Below are 16,467 nucleotides of genomic sequence, written 5' to 3'. Positions count from 1 at the left end.
GGCCAAGACACGGTGATAAATATATATTAGCAGCCAATAATCTCAGGGGAAAAAAACCCGAAGTCCATGTGTACACCTCATTAATCCATTGCAGCTATACGTCCCTCGTCCTCCCCGCGTCCACATTTAAGTGTCCAGCATGTGTGCGAAAGGCTCAGGATGGGAGAATCAGCCAAACCATGTTTTGGATCTGGTATCATACTGTGAATCCAGCAGCCGCAGGAGGCTCCGTGCACCGAGCGTGCACAGCGTCCACCGCTGCTCGTCCTGCAGCCCAACCCAGTCCTCCACAATCGAGTCCAACCGCGGTGCAGTTCGTCTCCTCCACCTGTCTGAGGTTGCCCACATTCAGTCTATACCCACCACCATCAAGCTAAGGGGGGTGGGCATAAAGCAAAACTTCCGATGAAGATTTTCAAAATAAAACCACTTTCGAAATGATTAAGGCCTTCCTACCCATCTGTTTATCCATTCGCATTCTATCTATTTTTATCACTTATACTCTGGTCCGGGTCAAAATGGCAAGTAGGACAAGCACACCACAGCGCAGGCATCCCCCCCCCCCCCCCCCCCCCCCCCCCCAGCAGCTTTTTTGTGAGTACCGGGCTTGTCCAGTGTCTCCATCTGTGCAGTGTAACACCTTTTTTGTCCCTTTTTTTACTTGCCAATGTGCAAAAAGAGAAGATAACAAAGTTATGAAAATAAAAGCATCAACAATATATATATATATATATATATACAACTATGTCTGGACTGGTACAAATCATACACATTACTGCAGCATTACCACATAGTTGGCTTTTCTTTTGTCGTCACATGAAAACAGCACAAGCGGGTCGTCTACCTGCATTAACTGGTATTTCAGAGTAAAACCTGATAGTGCCTTCTTATTAAACCACATTACAAGTTAATGATTCACTAAATCACATGCTGAGTATGATGTTGTTTTTTGTTTTTTTGTGACCGCAACCCAGTGTGCTTTAATTGTGAAAGCCAACCTGCTGTGTTTCCGGTCTCCGCCTGGCTCTCTCTGGGTGACTTGACTCAGCTTCTGCTAGACTGGCACCTCCAAGCCGTTGCCAGTCAAATGCCATGGGGGGGGGGCTTCAGCACTGCTGGGGTGCACAGAGGAACACGGTGTCCAGCCGGGGAAGACTTCGTTTATGATCACGTTGACGATGGGACAGTTCATCTCGTTTAATTCAGCATTTAGGAAGATTTTAGCCAACCGACTGTGCAAAGTCAGGAGGAAAACAGGAGAAGAACACGCTGTTCGAGAGGTCAGCGCTTATGCAGCTATGGCCCTCATAGGTACAGTTGGATGTCATGCTGACTTTAAGTGCAAAGGCCTGTGTGCATCATTTACAGGGAAAACATGTAAGGGCGTATTATTATCTAGAGTACACTATTAGTTACTATTTAGGAATATTATAGTGATAGAAAATTGTATTATGTTTTATTTAATAACTTGGCTTCATCTGTGTTTGATTAGTTTATTCATCCTTTTTCAGTTTAATTTAAGATAAATCTAAAATCAGTGTAAAGACAGTTCAACAACCACTTGGGCAGCTGCAAACTGTTTGTCTTGACCACCAGTTGCAAGACATTATTGGCTGATGATGACATGCAGTTTAGCATTAATCCAATTAAATCTGTGATAATAATCACAGATTAAATATACAGTTAATATACAGTCTCTATAGAGTTGCCCTATTGTCAGATGGTTCGGCGCACCAAAGGCAATAAAAGGACCAATATGGCCAAGCCAGTGTTCACACAATTATCCTTTTGATGTTGACTCAGGTTTTATGATTTGTTTACAAGGTGAGCCATACAAACAGACAGACAGTATTAGCAGAATAATAACGCCACACGCTTATAATTAATACAAAATAATTTATACCCTGCAGCACACAAAATGTTAAACAACATAGGCCTTTAGAATGAAAGTCTCTCATACCGTCTGTGGTTAAATCCAGTGATTGCGCCACCAAAGTGCCAAAAAAGGTTTGGCATAGCAACCCGTCAAACTGATCAAATTGTCCTCAGAGCAACCCCGGTTAGTGGCAGAAACAAGAATTGCTTTTGAGCCGACATCGTCCTCAGGGCACTGATATCACTAGCAGTGCAGACAGGATCTGCATGGTTTGGATATAACATTTTAATCATTGCGTAGATCAAAATATTGTTATATTGTTTTCGGTACTAGCTCACACATAGGACATTTGGCATTTAAAGAATCTTTTTAAGGAAATCTCCGGACCTACAGTAAAGCAGGAAATTGACTCTGACACTGAAGGAAAACTATGAATATGTTTAACGCTTTTTATGTTTAACTGGGAAATTGTTGGCCGAAGTTACTGTAAGATGGTGCAACTGAAATGCAACTTCAGCTCCGTGGAGGTTGTGTTTCAGCAGGAAATCCATTAAATAAACATGCACAAGATGTATCAACATTTTCAACGTTCAGGAGGAAATTCGGACTCAAACATAATGTGCAGTGTGTTGCACAGAAGTTGCATTATGTAAAGCCATCCTTACATTTTCATTGGATTGTTCCAGTACAAAATAGAACAGTGTTAAACCAACCAAAAACTTGTTAGCATCACTGTAATTAGCTTGGCCATTTACAGTGAAATGGTGACGTAAGACTCCCATTGAGTTACTCTTCTTCATAATTAAGTGCCGTTTTAAAGTTGCTGATACTTTAAGTATGTCACCACTTGTTTCAAAGTCCTTTGCCCATTTGCAACACCGCTATTTCAAAGTTTAAAGCTTGTTTTAAGTAAAAAAGTATGTATTTGACCGTTAAAATGCACCAACTTAGAAATATCAAGCTAAAAATTGCTTATCTGTCATTTAAAGTGTGATTTACAGGCCTTTACTAAACTTGTGACTTATTGGTCCACTTGTTTTGAATCATAGTTGAATATACTGTCAGGGCACCATTTGGAAAAATAGCCTCAACACACATACAAAGACACACTCTTCACTAAAACCATCATTTATTTACAGAGACACATTGAGAACACCTCCATTCAGTTTTGATGAGATCAATCTATTTGGCAAATTGATTAAAAATCTAGCAAACGTCGGTCCTACCTATGTTAATAGAATAACTCATCAAAGGAACATTCAGACAGCTTTTCCCCACGCTCTTCATCTTGATTCAGAATCCTGCGTTTCGTCTTCGTCGGGGATTTCATCATTTTTAAAGAGCAGTGATGAACACTTAATGGTGTGAAAGACTACACCACGAGCAACCTGATAATCAAGTCATCACATGTCCATTTTTTGTCCATTTTTGAAGGGGTCAGCAAAGGAAAAAAATGTTTGCAGAAAAAAAATCACATCCCGACATTGCTTCAATATCAGTGCTGCAGCAGACAATTAGCCAGCCAACAGAGAGTGTGTGAACAATGTCGTCGCTCGCTTCCTGAATGCACTGTGATTAAATCCTTGTTATTTTTGGTAATTTCCTTTTGTGTCAGGGGTTTAGGGAACCCAAGCAGAAATAAAAACTCCACTAAAAAGTCCCTAACCCTGAAGGACACAATCACAAACTAACTATGTACAAATTTACAGTATGTACACATCCCCAAGCCAAACAGAAGTGACTCAGAGGACTATGTCCTCCCCGTTTTATGAGTATGCTTTCCCCCACATGTTCTGTAAAAATCCCCTGGGGTTGGGCACGGGAGCGACTTAGTGAACATTTGTTCTCATAGGACCTTCAGATACAGTCGCTGTGTGGGGTCCCTCAGAGCCCAAAGAGAAAATAATGGGACACTGCCAGACATATTCCGCTAGAAGTCTGCGCTACACATGAGAAAGCTCAATCTGCTGAAGCACATTATTGGAGATAAGAATTTCAGCCGACTGACTCAGACGTTCTGCATATCAGTGCAGAGCAGAAATACTGTGCGCGACAGAAATCAGGTCTCCCCATTGCTGTGCTATTGGAACCCGGTTAAACACACAGCTGTACAGTACACTCAGCCATGCATGCAGCATGTTTCAGTAATAGGCTACATGTAGCTACTTTAGGGGAAGCAATAGTGAAAATGCATTGTCGTTAATGAGCAATGGGTCTTGTTTCATGTTGTGTACATCTTCTATGATTTGGTAGAAAATGTCAGGAAAGCAATACACACATTGTTAAAAAACAATACATACAGTATGTATAGTATCATGACGTTATTGGGGAGAGAAACATATCTTTAAAAACAATATTTTGTGGGTCACTTAGCATTTTTCTGAAAATGATCTTTCATTAAATGTTGGATTTTATTCATTATTTCAAGCTTTGCAGATGTTTTGGCCCCGATATCATTTCCAGTATGTATCTTTATAATTACCACTGGGACAAGTAATCTAATCTAAAATGTAGAGCACATCTTTATCTAATTGAATTGACGAGTTAGTCAAATATGCCTATTGCAGTAAGGGGACAAAATGTCAGGTGACATTATCACAAAGATATTGTGGTTTGTTTTTTCATCTATATTCATCAAACATTAAATAAACAAACCAGATCATTCGTTTGACACATTTGAACAATTTTTTGGATTATGAGGTTTCATTCATCAAATGTGTGAATAATCAGAGTAATGCTGCCGCCAAAGCAAAATCAGAGCCACCCTTGACCGGAGCGCTCAACCTGTCTGATCTATCCGGTGCTCTCCAGCTTAACTTACTGTGAACATGTTTCCATTCCGAGTTGTTGCAAAAGGCTAATGCTTTGAAAGTGAGTGTTCTATTTTACCCGAGATGAATAGTCAGACAGTAATAGCTTCCACCCCCGGGATGTTCATGATAAAATATCTCCAATATCTCTACAAAGCACAAAGATAAGTACAAATACGGAAAAAAACCGTACAAGTACAAATACATCCAGTACTTGAAGTACACCAGTGTTACACATGATACTGTAAACGACTCATCCATCACAAGCACTTCTTGCTGTCCTCTAAACCAATGCAATTTGGTCAGCCTAGCCCATCTTCTTCTGTCGATCCAGGAATTTTTGTCGTCTGTCCGGAGGTATCTCATCTAAACCGATACCATGATTGGCTCCCCTGTAATAGGAAATACAGCTTCTTATGCACAGAGTAATGCAGTGTAAAGATGAAATCAGGCAAATCACATTAATGCATAATGTGGAGGAGCAATGAAAACATTCTCTTACCCTGTAAGGTCTGGAGGAATAGGCAGAGGCTTGGTGAAATCCTCTCTTCCTACCAACCAATATGTGTTCTCAACCCCTTTTCCCTAAAAATAAACAATCATTAGAATTCATTAGCTATTATTACGATGCCAGTGTTACTGTGGGTACATTATGAAAGCGTGTCTAGTCATTTTACCTTTAACTCTGTCATGCCTCTGTGTTCAATTTTGTATCCCAGCTTCAATTCGTTCAGAACATCGACCGTTCTTCGGTTGACATGGATTCTGTAAGCTATGATGGAAATGACAGAAGCACACGGCAACATTTCCACACTGAACGGGCTTTAATATCAGCTGAACATGTAAAATCTCTACTGTCTTTGGAACTTTAAGGTTTAAAATGATAATATCTGAGAAATGTATAGAGTCAGGCTGTCGTTTTGGTATTAATCCACCTGGTGGCAGTAGACTACACATTAATACCTTGCTGCTAATGGCGTAAATTCCTAATTGTTATTTTCACAGTGGATCGTTTACTTCAGTAAAAATCCACACTGTGAAAATAATCCACTACAGATTATAGCTCTGCGTTCAAATCTGTACTTAAGTAAAAGTATTAAACAATCATCAGCAAGATTTACTTAAATTATCAAAAGTAAAAGTACTTATTGTGTAGTAAAATGTTACTTGTCAGTATTTTACGATTATATATGATGTTTATTGGATTAATATGACTGCTGCCTTAATGTGTATGTTGCATTAGTGACTGTCGTAGATGTGTAAGAAACATGCTCCTCTATAAAGTAAACTCTTAATGAGCTCAGAAATAGAGCCCTGCGTTCAGCTTTGTGACGATGCATTTTCCAGCTGACCCAAGAGGCTATTTATATAGTTTATTTAGCTGAAGATGTAGAAGAAATTTCTCAACACATAAAGCAATAAGATAAATAAATTCATTTTTCAAAATCATCAGTAACCACTAGTACAAACTAGTAACTAAAGCTTTTTGACAAATGTGGTGGAGAAAAAAAAAGTACAAACACTTGCTTTAGAGATAAAGTGGAGTAGAACTATAAATCTGCATGAAATGGAAATACTCAGATTTGTACCTAAGTACAGTACTTGAGTACTGAGTTTCATATATAGTAAATTAGACTTCTACTGATCAGTTCAAAAGGTGAATAGTTTCATGTATTACAGATCTTCTGGGAGCTCCATCAAATGGAAGAGTTTTATTCCTAAACATAAGTTAAGTGTACTTAGCAGCTAATACGTAAGTTCATAGTTATTCAGCATGCAGAGTGTAGCGGAGTCAGAATTGGTCACTGATGTTGACGTTTACACCGAAACGTCAAATTGGCCTCTAATTCTGCTGATAGTCTTAAAGGATTAGCAAGGACTGCTAACTCAAAGCCCTGTTTAGGCTCAGGCAGCATGCACACAGACTACATACTGTATGTACTCTCAACCACGATATCACTTTGAAAAAAAAAGAAAAAAGAAGAGGAGCTCCGTCTGGTCTATATATTGATGTATGAGACACTCACGCAACCCTGTGGACTCCATTCGAGATGCCGTGTTGACAGTGTCTCCAAACAGGCAGTACCGAGGCATCGTAAGACCCACTACTCCTGCTACCACTGGGCCTGCAAACATAGCAAGCAAACACACACACACACACACACACACATGACTATGACGCTTCTCCTAGACAAGCAGTACATCGTAACCCATTTTGTTTTCTTTTTAGACTCCGAATCAATTTTCATTTCAATAAAAGCACGCTAATTATTTTCACAAAACAAGACGTTAAAGCTATGAACTGCCACTTCTGTGTGCATAAAGAAATTCCTAGATTAGAGTTAGAAATCTCAAGTATGCAGTGTGTTAATTGGATGACAGCGCTCTAAGTGGATAGCGTTTCACTGTTCCAGGAATAAGTTCCAGACGAGGATAAAGGAGGTAAAAATACCCCCTTGCCTTAGCAGCTTGGGCTCCTGCACTCTTATTCCTCTCTAACATATACACCTTTACTCACTCTGGAAGGAGGTTTTGATTTATTTCATGCCATATTACTCATTAAACGTGCATGTGGCTCTTACAGTAATCACTCATGGCAAATATGCAACATTACCACCGTATATAGAGAGAGCATTACAGCACAGAAAGGACGGACATATTGCTCACCAGAGTGCAGGCCGATACGAATTCTGACCCTCAGTTCAGGCATGTGCCTCATCTTGAAGGTCCCGATGCAGTGGAGGATGTCAAGAGACATGTTGGCCATCTCGGCTGCATGACGGTTGCCGTTCCTAGTGGGGACTCCTGAGGCTACCATGTAGGCGTCTCCGATAGTTTCCACCTTAATGCAAAAAAAAAATAACAGTTCAGCAAACACACAACTGCATAGAATTCTTTTGATAAACAGTGGACATAAATTGAGGTGGCACATGATTTCCTGGATCAGATCAGATTCAGGAGCAACAGAAGAAATATTTAACAACATCAAGCAATTATTTTAGAGATTTTGATGGGAGATACAAAAAAGACCATAAGCAGAGTAAAATAGGTCAAAAACAGAGTCGTTCTTCGTTACTATACACTCACCTTGTAGACATCATGCAGTCCAATGATGGCGTCAAAGAGTGTGTAGAGGTCGTTGAGCAGGTCGACCACCTCGATGGGATCGCTGAGAGCTGAGATGGTGGTGAAGCCCACGATGTCACTGAAGTACAGCGTGACCTCGCTGAAATGCTCGGGTTTGACTGGCTTGCCTGTCTTCAGCGCCTGGGCCACAGACCTGGAGGAGGAAGATGATGAGCGGGCGGCACTGCTGAGGTGCTGAAGCAGAAACAGTCTCGAGACTGAGCTTGAGACTGCTCTAAGTAATCTTACATTTATTTGGCAGATCAGTGATGATTTCAAACACAAATATGATAAAATATGATAAAGATTCAATAAGAAATGATTAAACTAATCCAATGCAATGAAGAACACAGTTGAGTATTCACCCCCTTGCAATCTTTCCTTTTGTTGCATAACAACTTGGAATTAAAACTGATTTTTATGTGTCACATAATGTGTCACATGATCTAACGGAGCAGCATTAAATCCATGAATAGGAAATGGAATGAACTACAACAAACCTGCAACAATACCCACGGACCGGACAAGAAAGGCATCAGAGAAGCAACAAAGAGACCAAAGACAACCCTGAAGAGGAGATTGGAGTATCTGTCCATGTAGGATCACTTTAAGCCGTACACTACACAGAGCCGGGCTTTATGGAAGAGTGGCCAGAAAACAGACATTATAAAGACAAGTAAAAATAAGACATTTGGAGTTTGCCAAAAGTATGTGGGACACTCCAAATGTGTTTTCTTATTTTGTTTTGTTGCATCTCTGATTAATGCCCTCCTTGACTGGTCCCTGAGTTTTGGCGGATGCCAAATTATTTCCATTTTCTAATAATGGATTTAATGGTGCTCCATTATATCATGTGACACTTAAAGTGCACACAGCTGGACTCTATTTAACAAATGACGTGATGTTACCGATTGATTGTCATTGTGATGTTATTTAGGGACAATTCTAATGTGAAGCCCTAAAACAGATTACAAATCATACAGGAAACACAACTGAGGTGCTGATCAGTTGCACATACTGAGGCACATCCACATCATTGGTTGTTGCACTTAATATTCCCACATTCGAAAATTGCCCCATAACTAGAGCTATGTGTTTGGTAGAAAAATGTAAGAGAAAGATAGAAAAATAGGTTTTGACTGTTTGTGTTATCCTGCTTAATGACAGCCCCATTCAAGAAGAATCTCACATCATGTTTTTTACTTTGGTGTTGATTCACCCGCATTTTGGTCCCCACAGCTCCTGAGAGTTATTACGTTAAACCTCTGCAGGAGACCTGATACTAATACAGTATGTCAGGGAGCAGCCACCCTGCTGAACTGAGTCCCTAATAGCTTCAGCGAGGCCCTCTCTGACCTTTGACCTCCCTGAAGATACAAAAGTAAGCATAATCTGTTGTAATTGTGCTGATGCTCTACAGGCCTCAAGAGGCCATGGTCTTTAGTGACACACGACGACGTCTGTCGTGTGTCAGGTAAAGTTGCTGGACACTCACTTGGGCAACATCTGAGCCACCAGTTTGTCAGTCTTCTGCCTCTCCACCTCCAGCTCCTCTGTCCTCTCTCTGATCAGGTCCTCCAAGTTGGAGGAGTACTGCTCCAACATGCGCAGCATGGAGTCGATGATGTTGGTCTTCTTTCCTTTGGTGATGTTCTTGAACTGTCATGTGAAAAGGAGGGAACAGGATGTTCATCTCCAGCTTGCTACTTTCACACAGAATAACAAATAAGGAGGAGCAGACGTGGATCGACACGCGTTTTCAGTGTTTTTACCAGTTTGAAGATCTCCTCAAAGGTCGGCCTCTTCGCTGGCTCTTCATTCCAGGACTGTTTTATAACCTGTATCACATCCACTGGGGACTCGTCAGTAGACAGGACAGGCCGACACAACGGAGGAGGCTCTTTGAGCTTGCTGATAATCTCTGTCAACACATACAGATGTTATGCATCAAAAACAGACAAAACACTTCGGAAGGAAAAATCATTGTCTCTAATGTGATTTTCTGCACCCAATTTTGTCAAATAAACAAGAACGTCATTGGTGATTACACCGGGCCGCATTTTCAGCAACAATCCTAATATTTGTAATGTTCTTTTCAGCTCAGTGGGAACTGTTTTGTGCATAAGGTGAGCGGAGAGAAATACAAAAACAGCATGTCATTAACATAAAAGACAGGATTTCAAATAGAACCTGTACAAAACTATTTAAAATCTTCGTAGATCTTTTGTACATGGCCTTGTACTACGTCACCGTTTCTTTTCGCGTATCCACCCTTTGGGGTTGCTAATGCCATATCACTCACCCTTGGGCGGCATGTCCAGCATGCAGTAAGGTGTAGAGCGGGTGATGATCTCCTGCCCGATGATGGAGAAGCTGTAGACATCCCCAGCGTAAGTGCCCTTCCTCCTTAGACTGGCGTTTCTCAGCAGCTCAGGAGCCGTCCAAAGCAGATCTTTACAAAGATTGCACAAAGTAATAAATAAACACAAAGTATTGATAGGCACGAGCTTGGTCACTAAATTAATCAGCGAATGCACATGAACTCACTTTCTGGCTTTTGATCATCAGTGTCAATGCCTTGGGCAATCAAAATTTCATTGAACCCATAGTCTGTCACCTTCAATACAAAGCGGCCGTCTACCACACAGTTACGGGATTTGAGCCGTCCGTGGATGATGTCACGATTGTGCAGGTACTTCATTGCCTGAAGACAGTTTGAGATAAACGTCTGAGCGATGAGGCAACATGACAAGATGGGAAATGAAAGGCATGTTGGTCATTTCGTCTCTCTCACCCGAATCAGATCCATTAACAGGGAAGACTTGAACATCCAGTCAAGACGCACTTCCTCATTGTTGAGCAGATTCTCCAAGCTGCCCCTGGTGCAGTGTTCGGTCACAATTGCAAGGATCCCAGAGTCGCAGAACAGTCCCAGGAACAGATTGAGGTTCTCGTGCCTCATGTCTCGGAGCTGATTGGAAGACAATGGAAACATCAAGACACAAGTCACTCAGTTTGATGCGTTTTATTGCGGCCAGGGACCAGACCAGTCTGTATTTGGGGTTTCCTGGCAACAATGGAAAGTCAGTCATTTGGATAATGACATACACATTCACGAACCTTGACAAAGACAAACTCAGTGCTGCTGTTGACACCTGATACAGATCCACCGGGGCATTTCTTCAACCAAACCCAGTCACCCTGGGACAAACACAAAACGACAGTCTTTGTGAAACCAAAAACCAACCAAAAGGATAAATCAGAGTTTATTGAATGTGTCAGTCGCCTCACCTCAAACACAGCAACATTGGAGCTGTCCGGTGTGGACGCCATGTAGCTGCGACCGGACACCGAGTGATGAGGTGTCTTCAAATCAAGCTGGCTTTTCAGGATACTTTCGTCATTGATCCTCTGCTCACACACACACAGTTGAAAAAGGACGGGGCAGCTCAGAGTACATCATATTTTACAGGCAAACAACTGCCACACAACACATACTTGCAAAGCAGAGCGAAGCAAAATACAGACAGTATAGACAGAGATTCAGCAAGGAACTGACCCGTTTGCTGAGTTGAGTGTTGATGAAGACCAGGTCGTCCAGTGTCAGCACTACCTTTGTTGATCCACCGTTACTACCTCCAAAGCTGAACCCAATCCTGCCACTTTTCCTGGACAAAAGAAAAAATCTGTGTTTCTGAAAGATCACACAAGACCGGGTGAGATGTGATTCTTTGATACTCTGCTGTACATACTTGAGACTAATAAAGAAGTTAGCTCCACATCCAATGACTGCAATGAACACAAGGAGAAGAAAGAAGAAAGTGACTGCGTCCAGGCCTTTGGGAAGAGAAGAGAAACACAAAGACAGTTTGAATGCACTGTATTATTTAGCAGTGCACCGGCTTATATTTATTTCCTGCGATGACACAACCAGTGCCCTCACCTCCAGTACAGGCAAAGTATGGGCTAAACCAGCAGCCGGAGTCTGTGTAGGGCGTGCTGCCCGCAAAATGGACGGAACGGCCGAGGTATTTCAAGCTTCCGACCCCTCCATATGTATGAGCGGCATCCAGAACATGGGTGGAGTAGAGATAGTGGCCAATGCCGCTGTAGTCCAGCACTACATAGCGAGCTTGCATGCCTTCCCCTTCCTTGCCAGCCGTCAAGTGCTGATTAAAGCCGTCAAATTCAAAGCCGCCCTTGCTCTCACCCAGGATCGGACCGGTTACCCAGCGGCCTCCATTGGTGCGGGCCTGCTCAGCAGCCATAGCCGTGTAGTAGAGCATGTTGTAGATGGTGCCAAAGAATGGAGAAACCTTGCAGAGGAGACAGTAATGTGATGATTTTGAGTCAATTACAATGTTTGCATAAGTGCCTTTGTGTATCCTCTTCTTCCAGATTTGTCATATTTTTTCTATTATCATTTACCATTACTATACACAAAGGTGTCACACAAATCTCACCTGTTCTGGTGGGGTGGTGGTGCGGATTTCATAGCTGTCCTGAGCGTCTTTGAAAGCCTCATGGAAATTGCGTTCGCCAGAGTCCATAGTGATGGTGAGGACTCCGTCAAAAGCTTTGCGCAGCTTGGTGTCATTGCCAAGCATATAGTAGGGTGCATCGTTGTAGGGTAGTGAGTAGAGGAGGGCGTCGTAGGGGATAAACACGTAGCCACGGTCGATCATACGCATGAACAGGGCTGTTGTCAGAAGCTCGTACTGGGCTTGGCCACCAATCAGGACAGAGGGCATGCACATAATCACCACTGTGAAGAGAAGAGGGATTAAAAACGGATTCATTTGCATGATTCATGTGGAATAAAACAGTGTGAAGGACATTTTAATGTTGTTACATTCAGGTTTTTTTGTTCTTGTTTCAGTCATCTTCACATCTAAAACTCACCTCTGACCCGGTCTGCTTCCCGCACCTTTTTCAGCGCTCTCCGAGGCCCATCCTTGTCGGACTCCATGGTCACCACAGGGTTGACAGGCAGGCCAAGGGCCCTCAGTGACGAGGCCAGCTCCTGTCCCGTGGCTTCCCACAAATCTGTCTCCTCTGAGATTATGGAAACGTGGGCCCAACCAAAGTATCGCAAAACCGAGAAAAGTACACGGGAGGACAGTGGCAGCGGCCGCAGGAAGTTGGAATACATCCCTAATTTATTCATGTTGGGTTTGAGGCAACCCCAGGAAAGAATCCCAACATCCCACTCTTTTGCATACAAAGCGGCGGAGGAGCAGTAGCCTGGGTTGGCAGGGCCCAGAAATGCAGCGCCATAACCTTCCAGCTCAGCAAAGCGAGCCAGGGCACGGGATGACTTGCAGTCCTCATTGACCAGCGTGTAGTCATACCAGTAGCCTTTGTTGAGGTAGGGGTCCTTGTTTATGCGAGCAGTGGCAAGGCGGGCTGCCAAGTCAGGAAGTGCTTTGGAGTATAAGAGGTCACAAGTCCAGGGTCCAACCAGGACCACCTTGAAAGTGGTCGCCCAGGCCTGACAGGGCAGTAATGAGAGTATGAGCAACGGCAGAATGAGCCAGTTCCCACACCAGCTCCTGGAACCTTGCATGGAGAATGATGGCAACTGTGGTTTTGATGGTGAAGCTGCTAATGATTTGAATACACTATATCCACTGCAACTGTTTGCAGCCACTGTCCGCACGCGTCCCTTTCTCTTCACTTTTGTTGAGTCGTGCCGCCATCGTGGGTGGTAGGACAGGTTGTGCAGAAAGCGAGGGTCTCTGTGACTTGCCATTTTCCTCTCACAGCTATGCTTTAGACACAGCAGGGGGAGCGGAGAGTTTGTGGTGTGACAGTGAATGTGTCTTTGTGGATAGGACTGCCTCCCTTGGCACTCAGCAGGCCTCTAGTCCAAAACTGGACAGGCGACGAGACAACCCCAAGTCATCACTGCCTCCGGGGAATAAGGGAGAAAAAAAAGGTGCAATTAGAAAATGTGTTGCTCAACAATTTAGTGTGATCTGCTTTCGCTTCTTAGGTTCTGTGACACAAAAAAAGGATACCTCAGGGCTTAAACAGTCTTGTACTGACATGATCCCTGGCCTGACTGTGCAATTGTGGAGCGGTTTGTGCCACAGAATGTGATGTTGCATTGTGTCAGCATCCATCTGTCTCACTGAGTCCATGGTATCCACAGTGCCAGTGCTATTCCTTGAAGAATTAATGGCTTGTGTGGCAAGCTGATAAGCTCTGCTGGGCCCATGGAGTTTATAAAATCAAGTGCCAGGTAACAAGCTAAATCTGGCCTTGGCATCTCTTCTCCCTTCAATAGTCATTCTCATTGATTTCTGGATTATTCTATCCTCGGATTCCTAAAACCAGCATCTAAATTTGCACCAGCTGCTGAAATATCTAGGATGAAATGATAGATTTACACTGCGGGTTCAGGTTAAATTAAGAAAGACAGTCGAACCCTATTAATCTTCAAACATTAACTGAATTGAGAGTTTGAATTTATTTCTGAAAACGAGGACACAAAAAAATCAAACTGAACATAAAGTTGTTGCAAATAGTTTCTATTATGTGCTGGACTAACTTTAAAAATATAAAAGACTGATGCTGACTATAATCTTCTGCATTGGGCGCTTTAATAACCAAGTGTAACCCTGGCAATTTGAAAACCTACTTTTAAATCCTGTTTGTAACTAATACACTAAAATAGCTGACTTCATTCTGTGTTCAGAAACACTTAAGAATGGCTGCTAATGCCAAAAGAAGGGACATTGACAGCTGAGCAAAAGGCCTGACCAACCTGCCAGTGGTGAGGGGAACTTCAGTGGCAGCTAGTGCTAAAATTCAGAGCATTGCTTCTGAGGTTTAAGGACGTTCAGCTTGAAAGAAATAAAAAAGTTCCACCAAGATAATGCTGGTTCATAAAGAGAATTTAAAAAACTTAAAGTTCACAGCTTAAAATACTGACAGAATTTCCCTTTAGTGAAACAACAGTGGATGACAAAAGTGCTACTCTTGTGCTTGTTGTGTTGCGTATATATTATAGTCTGACTGATACTGGATATTTTCAGGCCAACATCGAAATCTGAGAATCTAATGGTGAGTGTTTGTTTTTTTTTTACATAAAATATGTCATAAACTAATATCTTGTTATTGATTCCTTTGATGAAATAAAGAAAATTAATTAAGAATTGTGACAATAATATACACTAAGTGGAACATTTTACAGCTAAAAGATGAACTTGTCAGTTCTCTCTGATAGACAAACTATAAAAGACTACCCCCGCTTCTAAATGATCTCAAACTTAGTTCGACATTTCTGTCCTGCAATCTCTTTATATCGATATGTCTCCTATAATCGGCCCATTTATCAGCCTGGCTGATTTATCTCTCAAGCTCTAGTATTTATGTGCTTGAATCTTAAATGAGGCCAAAATCTATGTTAAACCTTACATATAAACCACCTGTAGCCATCAGTGGTTCAAAAATGACATTTTAAAAGCCAAGAATACTGGCTGATTTGAGTAACCTTCAAGCAAGCGGCGACCAACAGGCCTTCTAAAGTGACTAATACGGTCATTGGCTTATCAGTTCATAATAGGTTCAGAGTAGCACTGACCTATATGCTAGCATTGTTCTAAAGTGATGCTGAGAATAAGAAATAGGTGAAATTATGTTAACACATCAAAATGCTTTTTACATTTCATGAATAGTGGTATTTTCTTTAGTCTTCATGAAGGGATCGAACAAGCCTTGGCGTTCTAACAGTCTCCCCTTTGCTGGAGTAGCTCTGCTGCAAAGAGATTCGAACGAGGCTACAATGACACTTGATAGTGGTAAATCAATGACAATGAAATTCAATGAAACAGATTTAATAAGAGACAGCTCTGACCTGGAGCAGTTTCACTACATACTGTAGGAGCCATATCGATGTTGGAGCGGTTGAATAGCACCATCCAAACTCCAGGTGGATTAAGTATACGGGAGTATACAGCAGGAACAGTGGTCGTTGTCCTTTTACTGGGAAACAATATCATAGGTAATCCAAAGAGAGTGGAAAATAAAAATAAAAAACAGGAATTATCTCCTCTTGTATCCAAGTTCCTTAAAGACAATACTGAAAATGAAAAATGTCCACATTTCCAGTAGTTGCTTTAGCTCTCGATGACCCCGTTTTGGACTGGGACCCACCCCAAACCACAGAGGGACAGTGCATGGAAAGAGGTGAAACCCCGATCCAGCGTCTGGATTGTTAAAAGCTGTCCGAAAGCTGTGGTGAGGTAACAGGTAAAAGAAAGGTAAGAGTGGGAAGGACTGGCAAGCCAAGCTCTGACTTCTCCGCCCTCTTTAGCTTCTAATCCACACAAGTGTGGGAAGCGTGTGTGTGTGGGGGAGGGCTGGTGGGAGGAAAGAGAAGGTGAAAGTAAAGGTATGTTCACTCTGGACCATTTACGCAGGAGCATATAGGTGCTGATGTAGATTAGAACGTTTGAAATAAAAATATAAATAATTGACTGACTCGATTGATAGATTGGTCGGCTATTTCAACAGTCAGAACTGGGAAGAAATGGCCTTATTTATTAGGAGGACCATAAAAAGTACATGATCTTGTGAAGAACTCAGGACCATAGTTGGTGTGAGAGTTTATGGAACTTCTTGTGCCAGAACAGAAACACTCCACTCATC

The 16,467-nt window shown here is 42.1% G+C and overlaps 1 protein-coding gene across 1 annotated transcript; it reads right to left on the bottom strand.

Annotated features, from left to right (window-relative positions):
- Nucleotides 1-4,993: 4,993 nt before the first annotated feature.
- On the bottom strand, nucleotides 4,994-13,564 carry gucy2d (guanylate cyclase 2D, retinal; the record flags this gene model as incomplete). Its single annotated transcript, XM_079170962.1, has 18 exons — nucleotides 4,994-5,078; nucleotides 5,189-5,271; nucleotides 5,364-5,458; nucleotides 6,714-6,812; nucleotides 7,354-7,528; nucleotides 7,774-7,966; nucleotides 9,308-9,471; nucleotides 9,585-9,733; nucleotides 10,115-10,264; nucleotides 10,360-10,516; nucleotides 10,607-10,783; nucleotides 10,933-11,013; nucleotides 11,104-11,223; nucleotides 11,372-11,480; nucleotides 11,565-11,649; nucleotides 11,756-12,128; nucleotides 12,276-12,577; nucleotides 12,715-13,564. 18 exons carry the CDS (start codon nucleotides 13,562-13,564, stop codon nucleotides 4,994-4,996), a joined length of 3,447 nt encoding a protein of 1,148 aa, XP_079027088.1.
- Between the last annotated feature and the right edge of the window lie 2,903 nt (nucleotides 13,565-16,467).

Source organism: Pholis gunnellus (genome assembly GCF_910591455.1).
Source record: "Pholis gunnellus genome assembly, chromosome: 13".
Classification (NCBI taxonomy): domain Eukaryota; kingdom Metazoa; phylum Chordata; class Actinopteri; order Perciformes; family Pholidae; genus Pholis; species Pholis gunnellus.
This window is presented reverse-complemented; position numbering and strand designations above follow the sequence as displayed.